This window comes from Equus przewalskii, chromosome 5, assembly GCF_037783145.1.
Source record: "Equus przewalskii isolate Varuska chromosome 5, EquPr2, whole genome shotgun sequence".
Taxonomy (NCBI): Eukaryota; Metazoa; Chordata; class Mammalia; order Perissodactyla; family Equidae; genus Equus; species Equus przewalskii.
The window spans coordinates 43397599-43414247 of NC_091835.1; the positions used below are offsets into that span (position 1 = coordinate 43397599).

Here is a 16649-nt window from a genome sequence, read left to right on the forward strand (position 1 = left end):
CATCACTTACCAATTTTCATGGTATAGAATTCACATGAAAGGCATTCAGGATATAATGGAAAGAATAGGTGCCTGGCCTAAAATAATGCACGCTTTGTCTCATTGTGTGTGTGTGTGTCTTGGTGTATGAAATACACAGTCTGGCCCACTGGATAAATCAGGTGAGCCCTTTAGCTTCAATACGCTCCTCTGTAAAATGGGGAAAATATGTGTGAAAGTCATCCCCCAGGATTACTGGGTAGATGAATTACTCATTAAAGCACTTTGTAAAGAAAATGATACCAATGCAAATTAATAGTGTTAAGCATTCTTATTCATTTTATGTGCTTTTAAAAATAAAAGCTTATAAAGTTGAAAATTCAAAAAAAAGTAATCTTTTCCGATTCTCTAGTAGTTTACAAATGGTTTAAAATAATCTTTTGTTATTCAATTAAAATCACTTCATAAAGCTCCAGGGGAAGTAAGTAATCTTCGAGGATAATACATAGCATCTTCTTAGCAATAAATAATACCTCTCAATTTCTCTAAAGCCAATGATATTCCTGAAGGAAAATAATTATTTCTTTTTTGTCTCTTAAAACTCAAAACATAGTTTTAAGCACATTCTTTCCTTTTCTTTTATTGCCTAAGTTTCAGGTGTACAGCTAACCACATTTTCAATAAAATTCTCATTCTGTACCAGAAATGTTATTTCCTTAAAACCCAAGTTTTGAATACTTGCTTCTTTTCTGACCATAAAACAGATGTCATGTTTATACATTATCAGTAACACAGAGGATTCTGGTGTAGAACATTTATTTATTTATTCCATGAAACACTCAAAGTTTAGGTCAGTGGGAAATAATTTTAATCAAAGAATTGTACATTTTCTTCCCACGTATCTTGCTTTGTAATAGGAAATGACATTGAGATTCATTTCACTACAATATTACAAAATATTTACAAGAAAATATTAAAAATAACTCAAACACGAAAGGCAAGATGGGGTGAAATAAACTGGTTTTCAGAAATCTCTACTCTAGTGCCCACAGCACACAAGAAGAGAATCAAAACAAATAAGTAACAAAGAAGCCCCTGATCGCAAGTTTCCAAAGAGCGGGAGAAGAGGAAGGAACGGGATGAGAATGGCGGTGTGAAAGGGACCGGATGTTAGCAGCACTGCTTCAATGACCAATCTATTCTGAATGAAATACCCTCTCTCATATGCAGTAAATGCTGAACAAGGCTAAACTTTAGGATATTCCTTAAACAGAAATTAGAAAATACCCTGACAGCGAAAGCAGCTCTTTCACCTAAGTATAACATGAGCCTCTTTCTCCATGAACCGCTGATGTGAACAGAAGCCCGTTCTGCCATCGAAGGCTGTCACAGTAGCCCTTCCATCTCTTTCATGAAAGCTTCATAAACATCATCCTTAGTTTGTACTGAGACGGGAACAGATGGACCAGACTTGGGGGCTGCTTTGGCAAGAGGTACAGCAGAATCATCCTCTGACTTTCTTTGGGGAGTAGCAGTCGCCCCTTTATTCTCCCGACGTACCCTCAGTGCAGTGGGCACGAATCGAGTAATCTCTGCCTTGGGATTAGTGATCTGTGGCTTGGCACTGATGGTTGCTGTGGCTTTCTTCTCAATGGTGGCCGCGCTTGTATCATCCGCCTTGGGTCGCTGAATCAAATTGGGTGGAGCACTTAAAACCCCGGGGTTCGGCAAGGGAGCTGGCGGGAAAAGCCCAGGTGGGGCAGGTCCAAGTGGAGGCACCAAAGGTGGGCGCATCATGCCAGGACGAGGTGGAGGGATACCTAAATGAAGGAGAAGACAGGCAGATGAACACTACAAGAACTATTAAAATTTAAGTACTACTAAGGATGTTAAAAAACAGGTTGACAATTCTTTAAAAATGGACAATTTACAGAAAACAAGCTGAAATCATGCTGTTTGCTATTTGAAACCCAGAAATATATTCTGATAGTTTGGAATATTTTATTATAAAATGGTATTCACCTTCAGTCTGTACGCTGTACTTAATGTTTTCTTCCTCTCTAAATAATATACTACTTTAAAATATAAAGGAAAATTGAAAACACCACTGGTTTCAAATATGATTTCAAAATGGTCAAATTTCAAATATGGTAGCCCAAGATTCTATTACAGCTGTACAGTGCAGATGCTATCAGGGCCAAGGTTAGGGGCTTGATTCTCATGCATTATTTACTGATTTTCACACCACTCCTCCCCCTAAAAACATAATTCAGTGGGCAAGAAACATAATTTTAACCCTGGAATAAGAGAATGTAACTATTAGAATATGTCCCCATTACTGGAAAAGAATTCACGTCCCATTAACAGTTCAGACATACCATCATCATTTACCAAGAATTGCAGATTTTATTTTCTTCAAATACCACTTTCAAGATGGAATATCAAGTACCAAATTTCATCAACCCTAAGATGCTATTGCTTATATGGACTCATAATTATTCCATACATCACTAAGAGGAAAAAAAATAGTCCAAGCTGGGAAGCTTAAAAGATCTTCACATTAAACTGGGACAGGCAATGTAGTAAACGAGAAATACACTTGCCATACACAATAAGACCACAAGGAAATTTGTATATCTAACCTTGATATTGGGTAGAGAAGGGGAAAAAATTTCCCTTGTGATTTTAAACTTTAAGTTGGTACTCATGCAGATGTATGGAATAACTGTAAAATTTTAAGTGTAACCCTAAAATGAAAAAAATCTCAAATGGAGAATTTAATCCAACGTGGTCTCTAGCAGGGAAAATTCCCTCAGGTGACAGGCAAAATCAAATGCAAATAACTTCTGGAAGAACTCAACTTCAACCCAGGCCAGCAGCAATTTAAAAAGACTATTTTAAGACAGGCCTTGATTTCAGGATATTGAAATGTGAAAATATGTCTTAGAGCAAACGGAAAACATAGGAAAGTTTTTCTTATAGAAATCAAAAGCTTCACCTGGAGGTGCAGGGGGAGGTAGCCTTGGTGGGGGCCCCCGAGGAGGAGGGCCAGGAGGCAGACCCGGAGGTGGACCTGGGGGAGGGCCAGGGGGTCGGCCTGGTGGTGGACCTGGAGGTAAAAGTCGGGGTAAAGGCCCTCGGAGTCCTGGCATTCCAGGTGGTCTCAGGAATGGAGGAGCTCCTGAAAAGAGAAAAATGATACATTAATGTCAAAGAAATATATAGGAAGTAGTAATTGTGGTATAAAGGTTACTCAGATGTGGTTCGACTTATCACTTTAATCTGAAATCACATAACTTCAAAATCAGATCGAAACGTGTGGAAACAGAATTCATTTGACAAATATGTGAGCACCAGAGATAGGATATTGAATTTGTTATGGATCATTTCTCTTTATTTCTCAGCACTGACGAAAAAGAAATTCAATCACAGCTCTGCTGGGCTGGAAATATACAAAGATGGAAGGAATTCTTAAATGGTTCCAATATGAAATGAAAATGGAATATAAAGCAAAGTGCTTTAATGATCTCCTGAAATTCATTAAGATAAAGACAAAGACCACTAAGAACGACATAAGATAGGTAATTTTGCTTTGTACCAATAGGAAAAGGATGAACTCAATTGAAGAAAACTTAATTGGCTGACTGTAGGATGAAGGAATAAAATCATAAATAGCTAAGAAATTCTATACATTGTTTCAAATTATAAATAAACTTTTTATATTTTTAAGCTGAAGACTTGATTAACTCCGATCACTTGTCTTTAACTATAAATATTACACTGACATCCAATAATTCCCAACCAAAGAAAGACATACAATAGTATTCACTATGCCCTAGACCCACTGGCAATCAATTTAGAAGTGAGTCAACCTGTCATATTAAAAGGCAGCACTAAAGAAATTCTTTGTGACATACTCCAGTTTGTCAGTTAGAATCAGAACTAAAGAACCCTGAAAAAGGAAGACCTTTGGAGAAAAAGATGGCTGTTAGAAATACTGTGAGTTGTAAACAACGCTGTAGGAATAAACAAGTTGTATTTATCCTTTGCAAAGCCTTGATTTGTTAGGGAACTGCACTAGGAGGAAACAAGAAAACATCAACACTAATGATGAACATTTTCTGGAATGGCTTCACTCTAACCACATTTAGACTTAATTATTTATTCATAACATGTAAGTACTTACCTGGAGGTGGTCCAGGAGGAAGGCCTGTGGGTGGGCCAGGTGGCCGTAAAGGTGGAGCGGGTGGTGGTCCGAGAGGAGGTGGTCCTGGCATGGGAGGTGCTTGTATCTGAGATGGGGGAACAGACTGTGGGGGAGCTTGCTGCTGTGAAGAAGCAGTAGATGTGCCATCAGAGAGAGATTCCTCTTTATGCTGTTTTTGTGATTGCTTTTCTGCTTCAGAATCATCAGAATCATCTTCATCATCGTCCTCTGAAAATTCCTCTACTTCGCGGCCCTCCTCAGGGATTTCCTGACCTGAAAGAAATTTTAAACCAGGTAAATGGAGTGCTTAACTTTTTATAGCCTGTAAAAGAACGATGCCTGAAGACACATACTCAATGAATGCTTTCTTAAAAAATTAACCAAATAGTCTTCTTCAAAAAAAAGACTTCAGATGTGAAAGCATCAAATAGTACTCTACTCAAGTATGCTAGTGCAGCACAGTGGAAGAAGCCCAGGCCTTAGAACAAGACAGGCCTGGATTTAAATGCCAGTTCAACCACTTACTAGCTGTGTAACTTTGGGCAGCTTACCGTAACGTCTCTAAACCTTAACATTTATGAAACAAGGATTTATTACTTACTTGAGGGTTGCTGGGATACTAAATGTGAAAATGTATGTAAAGCAACTGGCATGAGGAAATACCAAAAGGTGATTAAATATTCCTTTCCTGCCTTACCTGCCATCCGAAGCATCATGGCTTGAAGAGGAGTTAGCTCCTTCATATTCTTCTTCTTCTTCCTTGATTTCCCAGGCATATCTGCAAATCGTACGCTCAGACCTATGGGGCCAGAGGAGGGAGAGAGTAGAGTGGACTGGGAATCAACAACATTCAGTAAATGCATACTATTTAACAAATACTATAAAGTACTAGATATGATTACTGCCTATTTCTTGCCAGAAGATAAGCACCGAAAGAGAGAGCCATTTAAAGATAGTAAATGAAGTGCCAATTGCTGGTAAATACAAGCTGCAGTGATTTAAGTTATAAATGTAAAAAACTTAAAGAACATTATTAACATGTTTATGTCAATAAAATGGAACACTCAGACAAAAATAACAATTTTCTAGAAAAATAAAAATTACTAAAATTGGCCAAAGAAGTGATAAAACCAGAACATACAAACATGAAATGGTAGTCAAAGATCTACTTCATAAAAGGCACCTGGCTGATATAATCTTACAAGAAAATTCAGCCAAATATTAAGTTACAGAAATTTCCTGTGAGAGGGCATAGGAAAAGATGGAACGCTCTCCAGAACTCATGAAGCTAGCAGAACCCTGATACCAAAACTAACCTACTGGCCAACATAAAATCTAAGCACACTGAATCCAATAGTGTTTTACAAGAAAAATACATCATAAACACATAAAGTTGGTCCCAGGAATACAGATGATTTAACATCAGAAAAGCCATCAAGTGGGGCCGGCCTGGTGGCATAGTGGTTAAGTTTCTGTGCTCCACTTCAGTGGCCCGGGGTTCTCAGGTTCAGATCCTGGGCGTGGACCTACACACTGCTCATCAAGCCATGCTGTGGCAGCATGCCACATACAAAAGAGAGGACTGGCACAGATGTTAGCCCAGCCACAATCTTCCTCAAGCAAAAAGAGGAAGATTGGCAACAGATGTTAGCCCAGGGCCAACCTTTCTCATCAAAAAACAGAAAAGAAAAGCCATCAATGTAATTTATTACAACAAACAACTTAAAGAAAAACCATAACATCCAAACAGATGCTTAAGAAGTATTTATGATAAAAACTCTTAGCAAAGTAGGACTAGAAGAGAACTTCCTAACCCGACAAAGGCTATCCACCAGACAGTATTAAACATAAAGCAAAACGGTGCAGTGTCAGGAGCGTTCTTAGTTGGTAAATATTTACAGGATAGAAGTTCCATGTGGGCAGGGCTTTAGCTTTGTTTACTCTGCATCATTAGTGTCTGGAAACTAACGCGTTGCACACAGTAAAAACTGCATCAGTTAGGACAGCCATTTTCAGCATGCGTGCACTGACGAGTATATCTAAGAAAAAACATTTGGCGGAAAATGAGGTAAAGACCACACAGACCCAGAGGAACATGGAGTTGCTGTAGTTCTAAGGGCTTTCTACTTTCTAGTACTAGCTCCTACATACGATTGCTCTGTAATTTTTCATTACCAGCTCTCTCTAGCCACCTTTTTAAATTAGCTTTTTGGTTTGCAACCATGATTCTCAAGAAATACAGCAGAAGAAAAATTTGTCATCATTACAAATACTAATATTAGCAGTATAATTAATACAGAAATACTGTGTTGTAGGCTACAAAAACAACTCCAAAAGAAGCTCCAAGACTACCAGGGTATGCCCAATTATACATTTTATATTGCTCACTTCCTGTTACCGTGCTTAAAAATTTCTTGATGAATGTTATAACTACTTTTTAAAAGTACATGTAACTCAGACTGAATTTATAACAATCAAATAAACACATAACATACATTATGGACATAATGATTCCATTAAATCATGACTCTCACTCACAGGTGTACCTGAATTATAATTATGGTTCTGGTGCAGGTTAGGTACCATGAACACACAAAATTTAAAGTGTTTCAAATGTAGATATTTAGACTTACTGAAAATCAACAGTGTATGTTTTTCTCAATATAGTTACGTGATTATTCTCCTTTCTTTCCTATACATACCCATGATAGTACATCTTTATGCTGTTGAAGAGCTATTATCTTTTTCCCCAAAAGTGGACTTTATTACATAGACATTTTTATTACATACACTGCTGAATTTTTTTCTTTACAAACCACTGCATACTGTGTGTCAAGAACTTGGAGATTTTTGAGACATAAAGATGAACAGAGCTACGATCTCTCCTTTCAAGTAGCTCGCAATTACTTACATAAATGCATTAATAAATCAGGAGATTCAGCTTATGTGCTGTTTATTGACTGATACCATGGAACTTTCCACTGCACATACCTGACTTTTTTTCTTCAGTGGTGTCTCTCTCATTATCATCACGGTGCACAAAGTCATCCCCTTCACTCTCTCCATCTGATCTGTCAGTGTCGCTGTCATCGGTACTGTCATCATGCTTATCTTGATCCATGTCCTCAGGATAGCCGTCATCTTCACTGGTGCTGGAAACATCATCGTCGTGACCCCGTTGAGCTGAAAAGGGAGAGGGAGTAAGGAATAAACTGCACTACACAGTACTCCGAAACACAGAAAATTATGCTAACTCACAATAATTTGTTTTTAAAATTTCTGGATCTGATCTCAGCTATTCATACAGTCTCACAACATTTTCATTTGGCAATAGTTTAAACAGTTCAAATTTGAAAACAAATTCCACTTAGAAACTTGCACACACACACAGTGACTGCATACAATGATGCTCTAGTCTGATGGCAATAAAGATGAAAGGGAAACAGGTGTCCAAGTCTTAAGGAACTGGTAGTTAAGAGGGTGACATATCTGAGAAGAGCCAAATTTAACGCACAATAAACCTTTCCACACGTCCTTATGGATGATGTTTTTACTTGGTAGATCCTATGATTTATCCATCTCTTGGTATGTACATGGTATCCTCATTTATTTCCCAAGTTCTGAGGGTATTGGACAAGACATTTAACAGGGCCAACATAAAAAAGGACAGTGGAAAGGTTGTAAGAGCAAAAGAACAGTCACTCCTTACCAAGTTCAGGACTGTACAACATGTCTTCATCTCGCCTACGAGCAGGAAGATCTAGGGCAAAGCCCACTTTACGGCCATACATTTGCAAGACCTGAGGAGGAGGCGGACCAGGGGGAGGACCAGGAGGTTTTCTGCCAGGGGGCAAACGTGGAACACCATGTCCAAGAAGAGGAAGTATAGAAACTGCCCGAGTTGGAGGTCTGAAAACAAAATTTTACAGCAATCATGTTAAGTGATGAGTTATTTACTTCCTCTTCTAAACAATTTTCAAGGGATTTATTTCATATTTAATCAAATGAAGGACCCCCTACATTCACATTGTCTTTTATTTCCAACTGCATTAATTTTGGCACTGTACTGTCAAGAGGTGATTTTAATAAGTGCTATTTGATTATGCTACTGCTTCCTTACCCATAGGCTGAGGTCTTCTTAAGGATGGAGGGTGGCTGGGCACCAGGAAGTGGAATGTCCTGGATTAAGATGTTGGAAGGAGCATGCGGCATATCTGGTAAAGGGATGCTCTCCACTTCCACGTGCTGAGCATTCTGAAACAGAGAGCATCTTTCAATAGTATGATGAACAATCCACAAACCCAACACTAAAAATTCAATGTCAGCTGTTTCATAACCTGGCTTGCTTTCCATTGAACTAAATATCACGAAAAAACAAGAATAGAAAGGCTTGTCAATACTTCCCAAGAATGTCAATGAATCGAAAAAAATCTTCTCTCCTCTAAAAGAACCAAAACTCAGCTACTGTTCTCCCCTTATTATCAACTAATTCTTTTTGGTTATGGTTTGAAACAGCTGCTGTTTAGAGAAGTCTAACTGTTAAAGCATCCAGTACCAAAGCCACCCTATTTAATATTCTGGATGATAAATACTACTTATCAATTAACTTAAAAAATAGTATACACCCAGTGTTAAAGCTTGGCCTCTAAAGTTAGTCTGCCTTTGTTGAATTTCTGCCACATATTAGCTGTATGACTAAGCAAATCACCTCAGTTTTCCTATCTGTAAAATGGGACCCATCCTAACTAGTAAAATTGTACTAAAATCATACCATTCAGTTTTTTTCCATTTTTATTTTGAGGCAAAATTTACAACGAAATGTATAAATTCATGAGTTTGACAAATACATACACCTGTACCCCTTCACAGTCAATCCCTAACACTATCCCAAGGCAACCACTATTACAAATTTTTCCTCCATAGATTAGTTTTGCCTTTTCTAGAATTTCACACAAATGGACTCATAACTATGAAAGAAGTGTGGCATGTTTTTGAGATTTAGCCATTAAAAAATTTTTTTAACCCCATGTTGTTTTGAAAATCAGTAGATCAGTCCTGCTCATTGCCAAGTAGTATTCAATTTAATAAACACACTAGTTCGTTTACCCATTACGCTATTAATGGACACCTGAGCTGTTTCCAGTTTTTGGCTACTACTGTTTTGGCAGATAGATTAATTTCTCTTGTATAAATACACAGGATTAGACTTGCTGGCTCACAATGGTAGGTATATGTTTAATTTGATAAGAAATTGCCAAGAGGAGGAGGTTCAACATCATCAACTCTCCCATTCACAATTTTAAAAGCAAATCTAAACATAACATTTTAGTTTCTCTCTCAAAAGAAACTTGATTACCTTTACAGCATCAAAATATTGGCTAAGTTGAGCCCTTTTCTGTTCATATTCTACTTCTAGCTTTCTCAATTCTTTGTAAATATCTGGATTCTCTTTTTCATAGAGCCGTAGAATACGTTCAAAGGTTTCACGTAGCTTTTTACGCTTGTCTTTTAGCACCTTCTCATTTAACTGTGGCTGTTGAACTGGGTTAAACTCTGAGAGGAAAGAGCAGAGTATGGAATTAAACACAAAAAGGTCACTTCATTTAGGTATCAATAGGTTCTAGCATTACTAAAAATCTCCTTATATGGTACAACTTAAAAGGGATCTAGACACCAGCTATACTCTTTTCAATTTTATTCAAAAGAACTGCAATAGATCTTTATTACAATTCTACCTTTTCAAGATGGCCATTAATTTTACTTTCTTTCCTAAGACAACTAATTGATATTCATCATCAATGTAATAATAATCAATTTTCGCTCCTCTATGCTAACAACCTGATATAGTGACGCTTCAGACAGACCGACCTGGGTTTATAAATACACTGGCTCTGTCATTTAATTCTGAGATCTTGGGCACTTTACTTGAATTCTCTGATCTTCAGCTTCATCATCTGGAAAACGGGGACATTAACAACTTCACGACAAAGCTCTGATGATTAAATGGGATCACAAAGAAAATATCCACTGGTGTCTGGCTCACCACTTAATTATTATTTTTATAATGGACTGGTGTTCTTTGTCCAGCTACCATATAACCTTTTCTCTTCCCATGTGTTCCACATGGGGCTTAATTTCAGGTCTTTTTCCCTAAAGGGGATTAGCACAAGACTCCCAGGCCTACCTGGTCAGTCATACCTGCTCCCCTCCATCCTTGCCAGTGACTGACTCAGAGATCCACTGGCACATGATCCCAATTGGGACCAGATCCTTCTCTGAGATTTTAAACGTAGGTGTGGGAAGACGGAAGCTCTCACAAGCTGATGTGAAATAAACCTAGAGCTCTCTGTGGCCCTGTCTCTCAAGCACCACTAATTCCACCTCCAATTCTAAGAAGTTCATTAGCAGTATGCTGAATGAAGCTAACAGACAGAAGACCAGAGAGATGAACAGTCTTGATAATGTTACATAGGTTTTCAGGGCTGGCTTCCCTCCGGGATTTCCTAATTATGGGAGTCAATGTATACTTTTTTCTGCTTAACTTGTACTGAGTTTTATAAATGGTAATTAAAGCTGTGATGAACAGTGTTCCCGTCTTCCTTTTCCTTAAATAATAGCAAGTTTAATTATCTACTTCTCTAAATCCTATTAACTATTAACCTTGGTGATTTATTCAAAACCAGAAAAAGGTATAGTCTTACATCATGCTATTCCCAGTGTGATTAATAAAAGTGTTGAATGCCTGAGTATTAATCCCAGCTCTGTCATTTCCTAACAGCACGACCTTGAAAAAAGTATGTAATCTCTCTGTGCCTGCATTTCCTCACCTGTAAAATAGGGACAATACTCCTACCCCCAAAGATGCTGTGAGGACTAACTGATATCATGTAAAAAAATTGGTGCATAGCAAAGAGCTCAATATGCCTCAGTGATTACTATCATCCCCTTGAAAAACCACATAAATTAATTAGGGGTCATTCAATAGGTAATATCCTGACACCCCAGGGATAATAATTTTCCCTAGTGATATTCAGACCAGAGGCAACAAGTGGAGCCAGTTACAGCTGAACTGGGAAAGATGTGGGATCATGCAGCCTGACCCAGAACTTTCGCCCAGGGGAGCTACAAAGGCTGTGCCACATTATTTCAGAAAACTTGTAACATCATAACCCCACATAACTGGATTTGTTTGAACCCCATTAATGAATCACTGAGGAGATCCACTGTATTTCTTTCACTTACTGTCTCTGTTTTTGGGCAAACCAATGAACCTGTGTGGGTACTTTTCTAAACAAAATTTGTAAAGATAACTTTAATATACAATTTAAAAAAAATGTGCCAGGGAGCAGAAGACAGATTTGGCAAAAACTTGACAGCTGAAAAGCACAGAGGAGTTAACTATTTTATTTTTGCATGTTTGAAAGCTTCCACTAAAAAAGCAGAAAACTAAAAATCTCATATCCTAATGTTAAGAGAATGGATGTTTGTGGGTTGGGATAAAATTTCCAGGGACAGCATCACACAGATGATTCTCAAGCAACTTAGATGCAAGGAAGGATAACATGCAGTTATCTCACGTGATTGCAGCTATGACAAAGCAGTGACGTTGCAGATGCACATAAAGAGACAAAACTATTCTATCAACATGTGAAAAACAGAGGAAAATCCTAATACGGTATTTTACAAAATCTGGTTTTAAGGTATTTGATTTCTTCTATATCCTTACTAAGTGGTCAATCGTCTTTGGATCTTCTCATTGGAAAAAAATGGGAAACTGACTTATATTCTTAGTGGCTTAATATTTAGTTGCCAATATTAAAAAACAAAACAAGACAAACAACTCCAAGGTGACTTCAAAGACCAGATTTCACTCTTCTCTCGAAAAATGCGCTGGCCATATTTGGCTATCATTACCTTATAACTGCAATTAGCTCAAGCTAAAGAACGGCTTTCCCCTTATTCTAGATGAGATCTCCAGTTTCCAATAGTCGCTGCCCCCTCTGTCTTCCTGACACTAAAACTAAATCCAAGCATCACAATGCCATCACGCTTTTCCGTGTTTCTTCCGTCTGTGCTGCTTCACTCATTATTTGCTTGCCTCCCTCTGTGTATCAGACTGTTATCCCTGCTGTAAAATCCAACCTTTTTATACATTCTTACCCATTTCATCCAATTTCTCCATGTCCCGGATAATCTGTTTGGGATCCTTCATCTTTAAAACTGCAGCTCGTACCATCATGCGCTGTTTTTTGTTCTTAGAAAAATAAAGAGCAGCATTTCAAGAAGCTGAACATTCGTGAGTTTCCATTTCAATTAGCTTCAAAAATTTAAACTGTAGTTGAACTTCTCCTTGGTTTCTGATCACTTGTTTCAACCACCAGAAACAGACCTATGTAATTTTTCGCTCTCAAAAATGTTTCAACTTTAGGGGGCTGGCCCCGTGGCCGAGCGGTTAAGTTCGCACGCTCCGCTGCAGGCGGCCCAGTGTTTCGTTGGTTCGAATCCTGGGCACGGACATGACACTGCTCATCAAACCACGCTGAGGCAGCGTCCCACATGCCACAACTAGAAGGACCCACAACAAAGAATATACAACTATGTACCAGGGGGCTTTGGGGAGAAAAAGGAAAAAATAAAAAAAAAATCTAAAAAAAAAAAAAAAGTTTCAACTTTAGACAAAAAGATAAATATCTTTATTAAAAGTGTTTTCTTAGGCAAGTATTTCTTTTAACCTTGTGACATCTTTAGCACTTAAAAAAATATTTTAAGTTTTTTTATTAACAAAGTTGCAGGTAAAGTCTAAAATTATATATTAAAGTTTTATAGGATTTAATGCTAAATAATGAAACAACACCACACAACTGAAAACTATTAAAAAATTAAGTTTTCTCAAAGTGCTACGGCATGACACCAAAAAGTAAATCCTTTCTTTTCCTGGGGAAGCTCTCTGCCACAAACTCAACAGCTACACAACGAGGAAAATGGACATACAAAGCTATTTAGCATCACATTTACTTCCACTCACTAATTCAGTAGCATTTAACAAAGCAGTATAATAAATAGCAAAAAAAATTATTTTCAAAAGTATTTAACTTACCGGGAAAGGTAATCAAATAAACAATGTTATAATAACCCATCATGAGCTTATCTGCAAAGTTCTTTCAGTTCAGTTTCCAAGTATAGTATTTTGGCTTAGTAAATTTTATGGTGTGTTCTAAGAAGCATAAGTATCTTCTCTGGCAAATAACTGGAAATGTTATTTTGAAATCCACTAATCTCAACTAATAAGATGTGCCAAACTACACTCTGATCTAATAGGATGCTTCTGAAATCATACCTTCTTTAATTCTCTCTTCCGGGCTTCTTTTCCTGAAGACAGGGAAAGAGAGAATAGAAAACTTTCAAATCTTAAACATTAACATTTTCTACAATTTAATACAGATAATTCTTTACTGTGCAAGGCCTCCCTGTGTGCACTGTAGGATGTTTAGCAGCATCCCTGGCCTCTACCCACTAAATGCCAATAGCATCCTTCTAATTACATCAACTAGAAATGCTCAAGACATTTTTAAGTTTCTTAAAAAATAACTACGAATCTGAAGGAAAAGGGTGCCATAAAATATTAAACAAGAGCTCGCAAAACAATATGTTCACAATTCCAAATACAAAAAGCTTTAAGCCAAGTCAATCAACTTAGAAATACGGGTACTAATCTTTTTTACATTTTAAAGTTTTAATCATGTGCCCACAAGAACACCAGATAACTTTATGCAACTGACTCCTCCTAGCATTGCTGATCTTGTAATTAAGACATAATGAAACAGACTCCTTAAGGTATGCAATTTTTACCACTCCTCTTTCTCCACCATTCCACATTAACAGACACTTACGGGCTTGGTCTGTGGGGTTCATAAATTTTCCACTCTTGGTGGATGATGTAGATCTCCGTCCCATGTTGACAATCTGTATGGTTTACTTGTTCGTTAAAAATAAAAACCTGTGAAAACAACGTAATAGCTTATTTTCCCTAAATTTACAAAATTTATTTTTTTTTGCTGAGGAAGATTCGCCCTGAGCTAAAATCTATTGCCAATGTTCCTTTAGCTTATATGTGAGCCGCAGCCACAGCATGGCCACTAATAGACAAGCGCTATAGGTCCAGGCCTAGCAACACAATCCATGCCACCAGAGTTGGGTAGGCCAAACGTAACCATTTGGCCACTGGAGCTGGCCCTCTTCCTTTTTATATTTATAAAATTCCTTCCCACCAATATTTGAAAAGAAACATTCATTTCATTATTAAGACCTTGTTCTTTCTCTAGTTTTGACTTTAGTGTCCAGGAAAGATGGCCTCAACCTCTCTGACCATGAAAACCTAGATTTGTTATTATTTACAAAAGTAATGGGTCTGAAAACTACTCTGACTATCATTAGGTCATCAATTTAATTTTCTTCTATGGATTACAGTATTGACTCAACAATTGAAACAAATCATCAGAAAGTGCTTCAACAATGTGACAAAACCATGAACAAGAGAGGCCAGCAGTCCTCCTCCCACATCCTCCCTCTATTTGTATGTAGAGTGAAACAGGAATAAAAAGGAAGTGGGGTGATGATTTGCCATCAATGACAAACAGCTCACCCTTGCCTCTCCGCACGGTTTTTCTTAGCATGTTTTCCCAACACCTCTAAGACAGTAAAAACATTATTTAAGCCTATTTAATTCAGATTTAGATTTAATTCTCATATAATTCTTGACTCTCAAGACTCTTGACTCTCAAGCAGCACCTTAAAACATAACTAAAAATGCAAACATTCGAAACGAATATTATATAAGACCTTCCAAAAATGTCAATATTAAGATAAATATTTTTCTTACTAGTACCTACTTGCCTCTTGATTTGTATTTTTCAAGGTAACTGAAAGGAATAATTGTGTTTGAGGGAAAATATTTTGTAAGTCAAAATTTGTATTAACCTAAGACATTATACCATTTCTTCCTCTTATTCCAAATGAATGAGATTGAACTTTTGACTCTCTTTGCAATGATAAAGGTTGACAAATTTTCTTCCCTTTCAAAGCAGACACTTTTAAAGGGTAGGAAAAGGAAGATCATGAGGTAAAAGATCATACAATTATACTTTCCCTTTACAAGATTTTGCCACGCAAATTTATTAGATAATGCCTCTTTCAGCAATTGTTCAATTTCCTTGATTTCTGCTAAATGCTTCAAAGCTGTTCCCGTGGCAACTAATTTACCCTGTCGAAGGTTCCCTTCTAGGAAAAATGGAGTAGTGGAGAAGGGAGGCGGAAACAAGCAAAATTAGTAGAAATAGCAGCTCTTCTATCTTTGATGGCCTGTGTCGTTTTTGCTTTCCTCTCTCAATTACCCTCAGGCTCATGTTTTGATTCTCCCCTCTCACAACTATAACAGAGAACAGATATGGATTGCAGAGAATTTTTACAGAAGACAGTGGAGCCTCAGTCTGCACAAACTACTTTTTTGTCTAAAAGCAGAAGCGATAGGGAAATCGGGCCACTAAACCATGGGAGAACTCTCAACAGCCAAAGAGGTTCCGGCGGGACGGAGCCCATGTCCACCAGAGGCGGCAACAGCAGCCGTAACTGCCGAAACCATAGCGACGGTTGACCGTGACTCGAGGGACAGACAGCAACACCAAGGCAACCGGTCAACGTGCACAGACAGGAGGCGGGGCTAACCGACCCGGCTAAAGTCAGACGCTAAGCCGCTGGACGCCGCGCCGCCCCCGGCTCGGGGACCCCCCTCCTCCCCCAGTCTGCGACCCGGGAGACCCCAACTGCGGAGAGGAAGAGCAGGGCAGAGGGGCCTGGTGTCCCCGAGGCAGCCGCGCGGGCCCTGGAAAGGGGCGGGAAAGATGAAGCGGCGGAGAACAGCCCCGCACACTCACACTTCTGCTGGACTCCTGGGACTGCGAGAAGCGGGGAGGGGACGATTCTCGGCCTCTGTGACTTCGTAGGGGCCTTCACCTCTGCCTCCCGGTCAGCCATTGAGCCACCGCCATCTTGAAACCTCGCGCTCCTCCGCCATCCCTACGTCACTTCCTATTCCTACGGGCCACGGATCTCGTAGCGTTTCTCCGCCCTGCAACCATAGAGAGTAACCAAGAACTCCAGGGCCAGAGTCTCTTCCGCTCCAACACAATGCTGAATTGGTTGGTTGTCGGCTAAAAGCCCGCCCTCATTACGCCGTACGAAGAGTCCACGTTGATTGACACTCCCCTAGCTCAATAGGAATAAGAAAAACGAAGCGGCTCTGATATATGATTGGCTGATGAGATGACTGCCTTGCCTCTCGGGCCTGAGGCATTCTGACCTAATTTCCGGGAGGTCTGTTTATTGCGCCACCCGAGACCGGCTGCTTCAGGATAGGGAGACGTTTTGCGCTGTTTCTGTGTCTTGGAGTTGTTTTAGTTTTTGAGTT

The 16649-nt window shown here is 38.7% G+C and overlaps 1 protein-coding gene across 2 annotated transcripts; it reads right to left on the minus strand.

Annotated features, from left to right (window-relative positions):
• Positions 1-778: 778 nt before the first annotated feature.
• Positions 779-16272, minus strand: WBP11 (WW domain binding protein 11). 2 transcript variants are annotated; one of them, XM_008541545.2, is made up of 12 exons: positions 16117-16272; positions 14077-14183; positions 13524-13555; positions 12347-12440; positions 9543-9739; positions 8307-8440; positions 7896-8095; positions 7178-7369; positions 4884-4985; positions 4166-4459; positions 2978-3160; positions 779-1799 (listed from the first exon to the last, which is right to left on the minus strand). In XM_008541545.2, exons 2-12 carry the CDS (start codon positions 14138-14140, stop codon positions 1366-1368), a joined length of 1926 nt encoding a protein of 641 aa, XP_008539767.1. In that variant the 5' UTR covers positions 14141-14183; positions 16117-16272; the 3' UTR covers positions 779-1365. The 2 variants fall into 2 exon arrangements, with proteins under 2 accessions (XP_008539767.1, XP_070475280.1); XM_070619179.1 differs by lacking the exon at positions 13524-13555 and having other exon boundaries at positions 16117-16254.
• Between the last annotated feature and the right edge of the window lie 377 nt (positions 16273-16649).

Coding starts and splice junctions, on each gene's coding strand:
- WBP11 (XM_008541545.2), bottom strand. CDS start 14,140: ATGGGACGGAGATCTACATCATCCACCAAGAGTGGAAAATTTATGAAC. Junction 9,740..12,346: donor GGAGAAATTGGATGAAATGG/GTAAGAATGTAT, acceptor CTTTCCTCTCAG/AGTTTAACCCAGTTCAACAG. Junction 4,986..7,177: donor CACTGAAGAAAAAAAGTCAG/GTATGTGCAGTG, acceptor CTGGCCCCATAG/GTCTGAGCGTACGATTTGCA.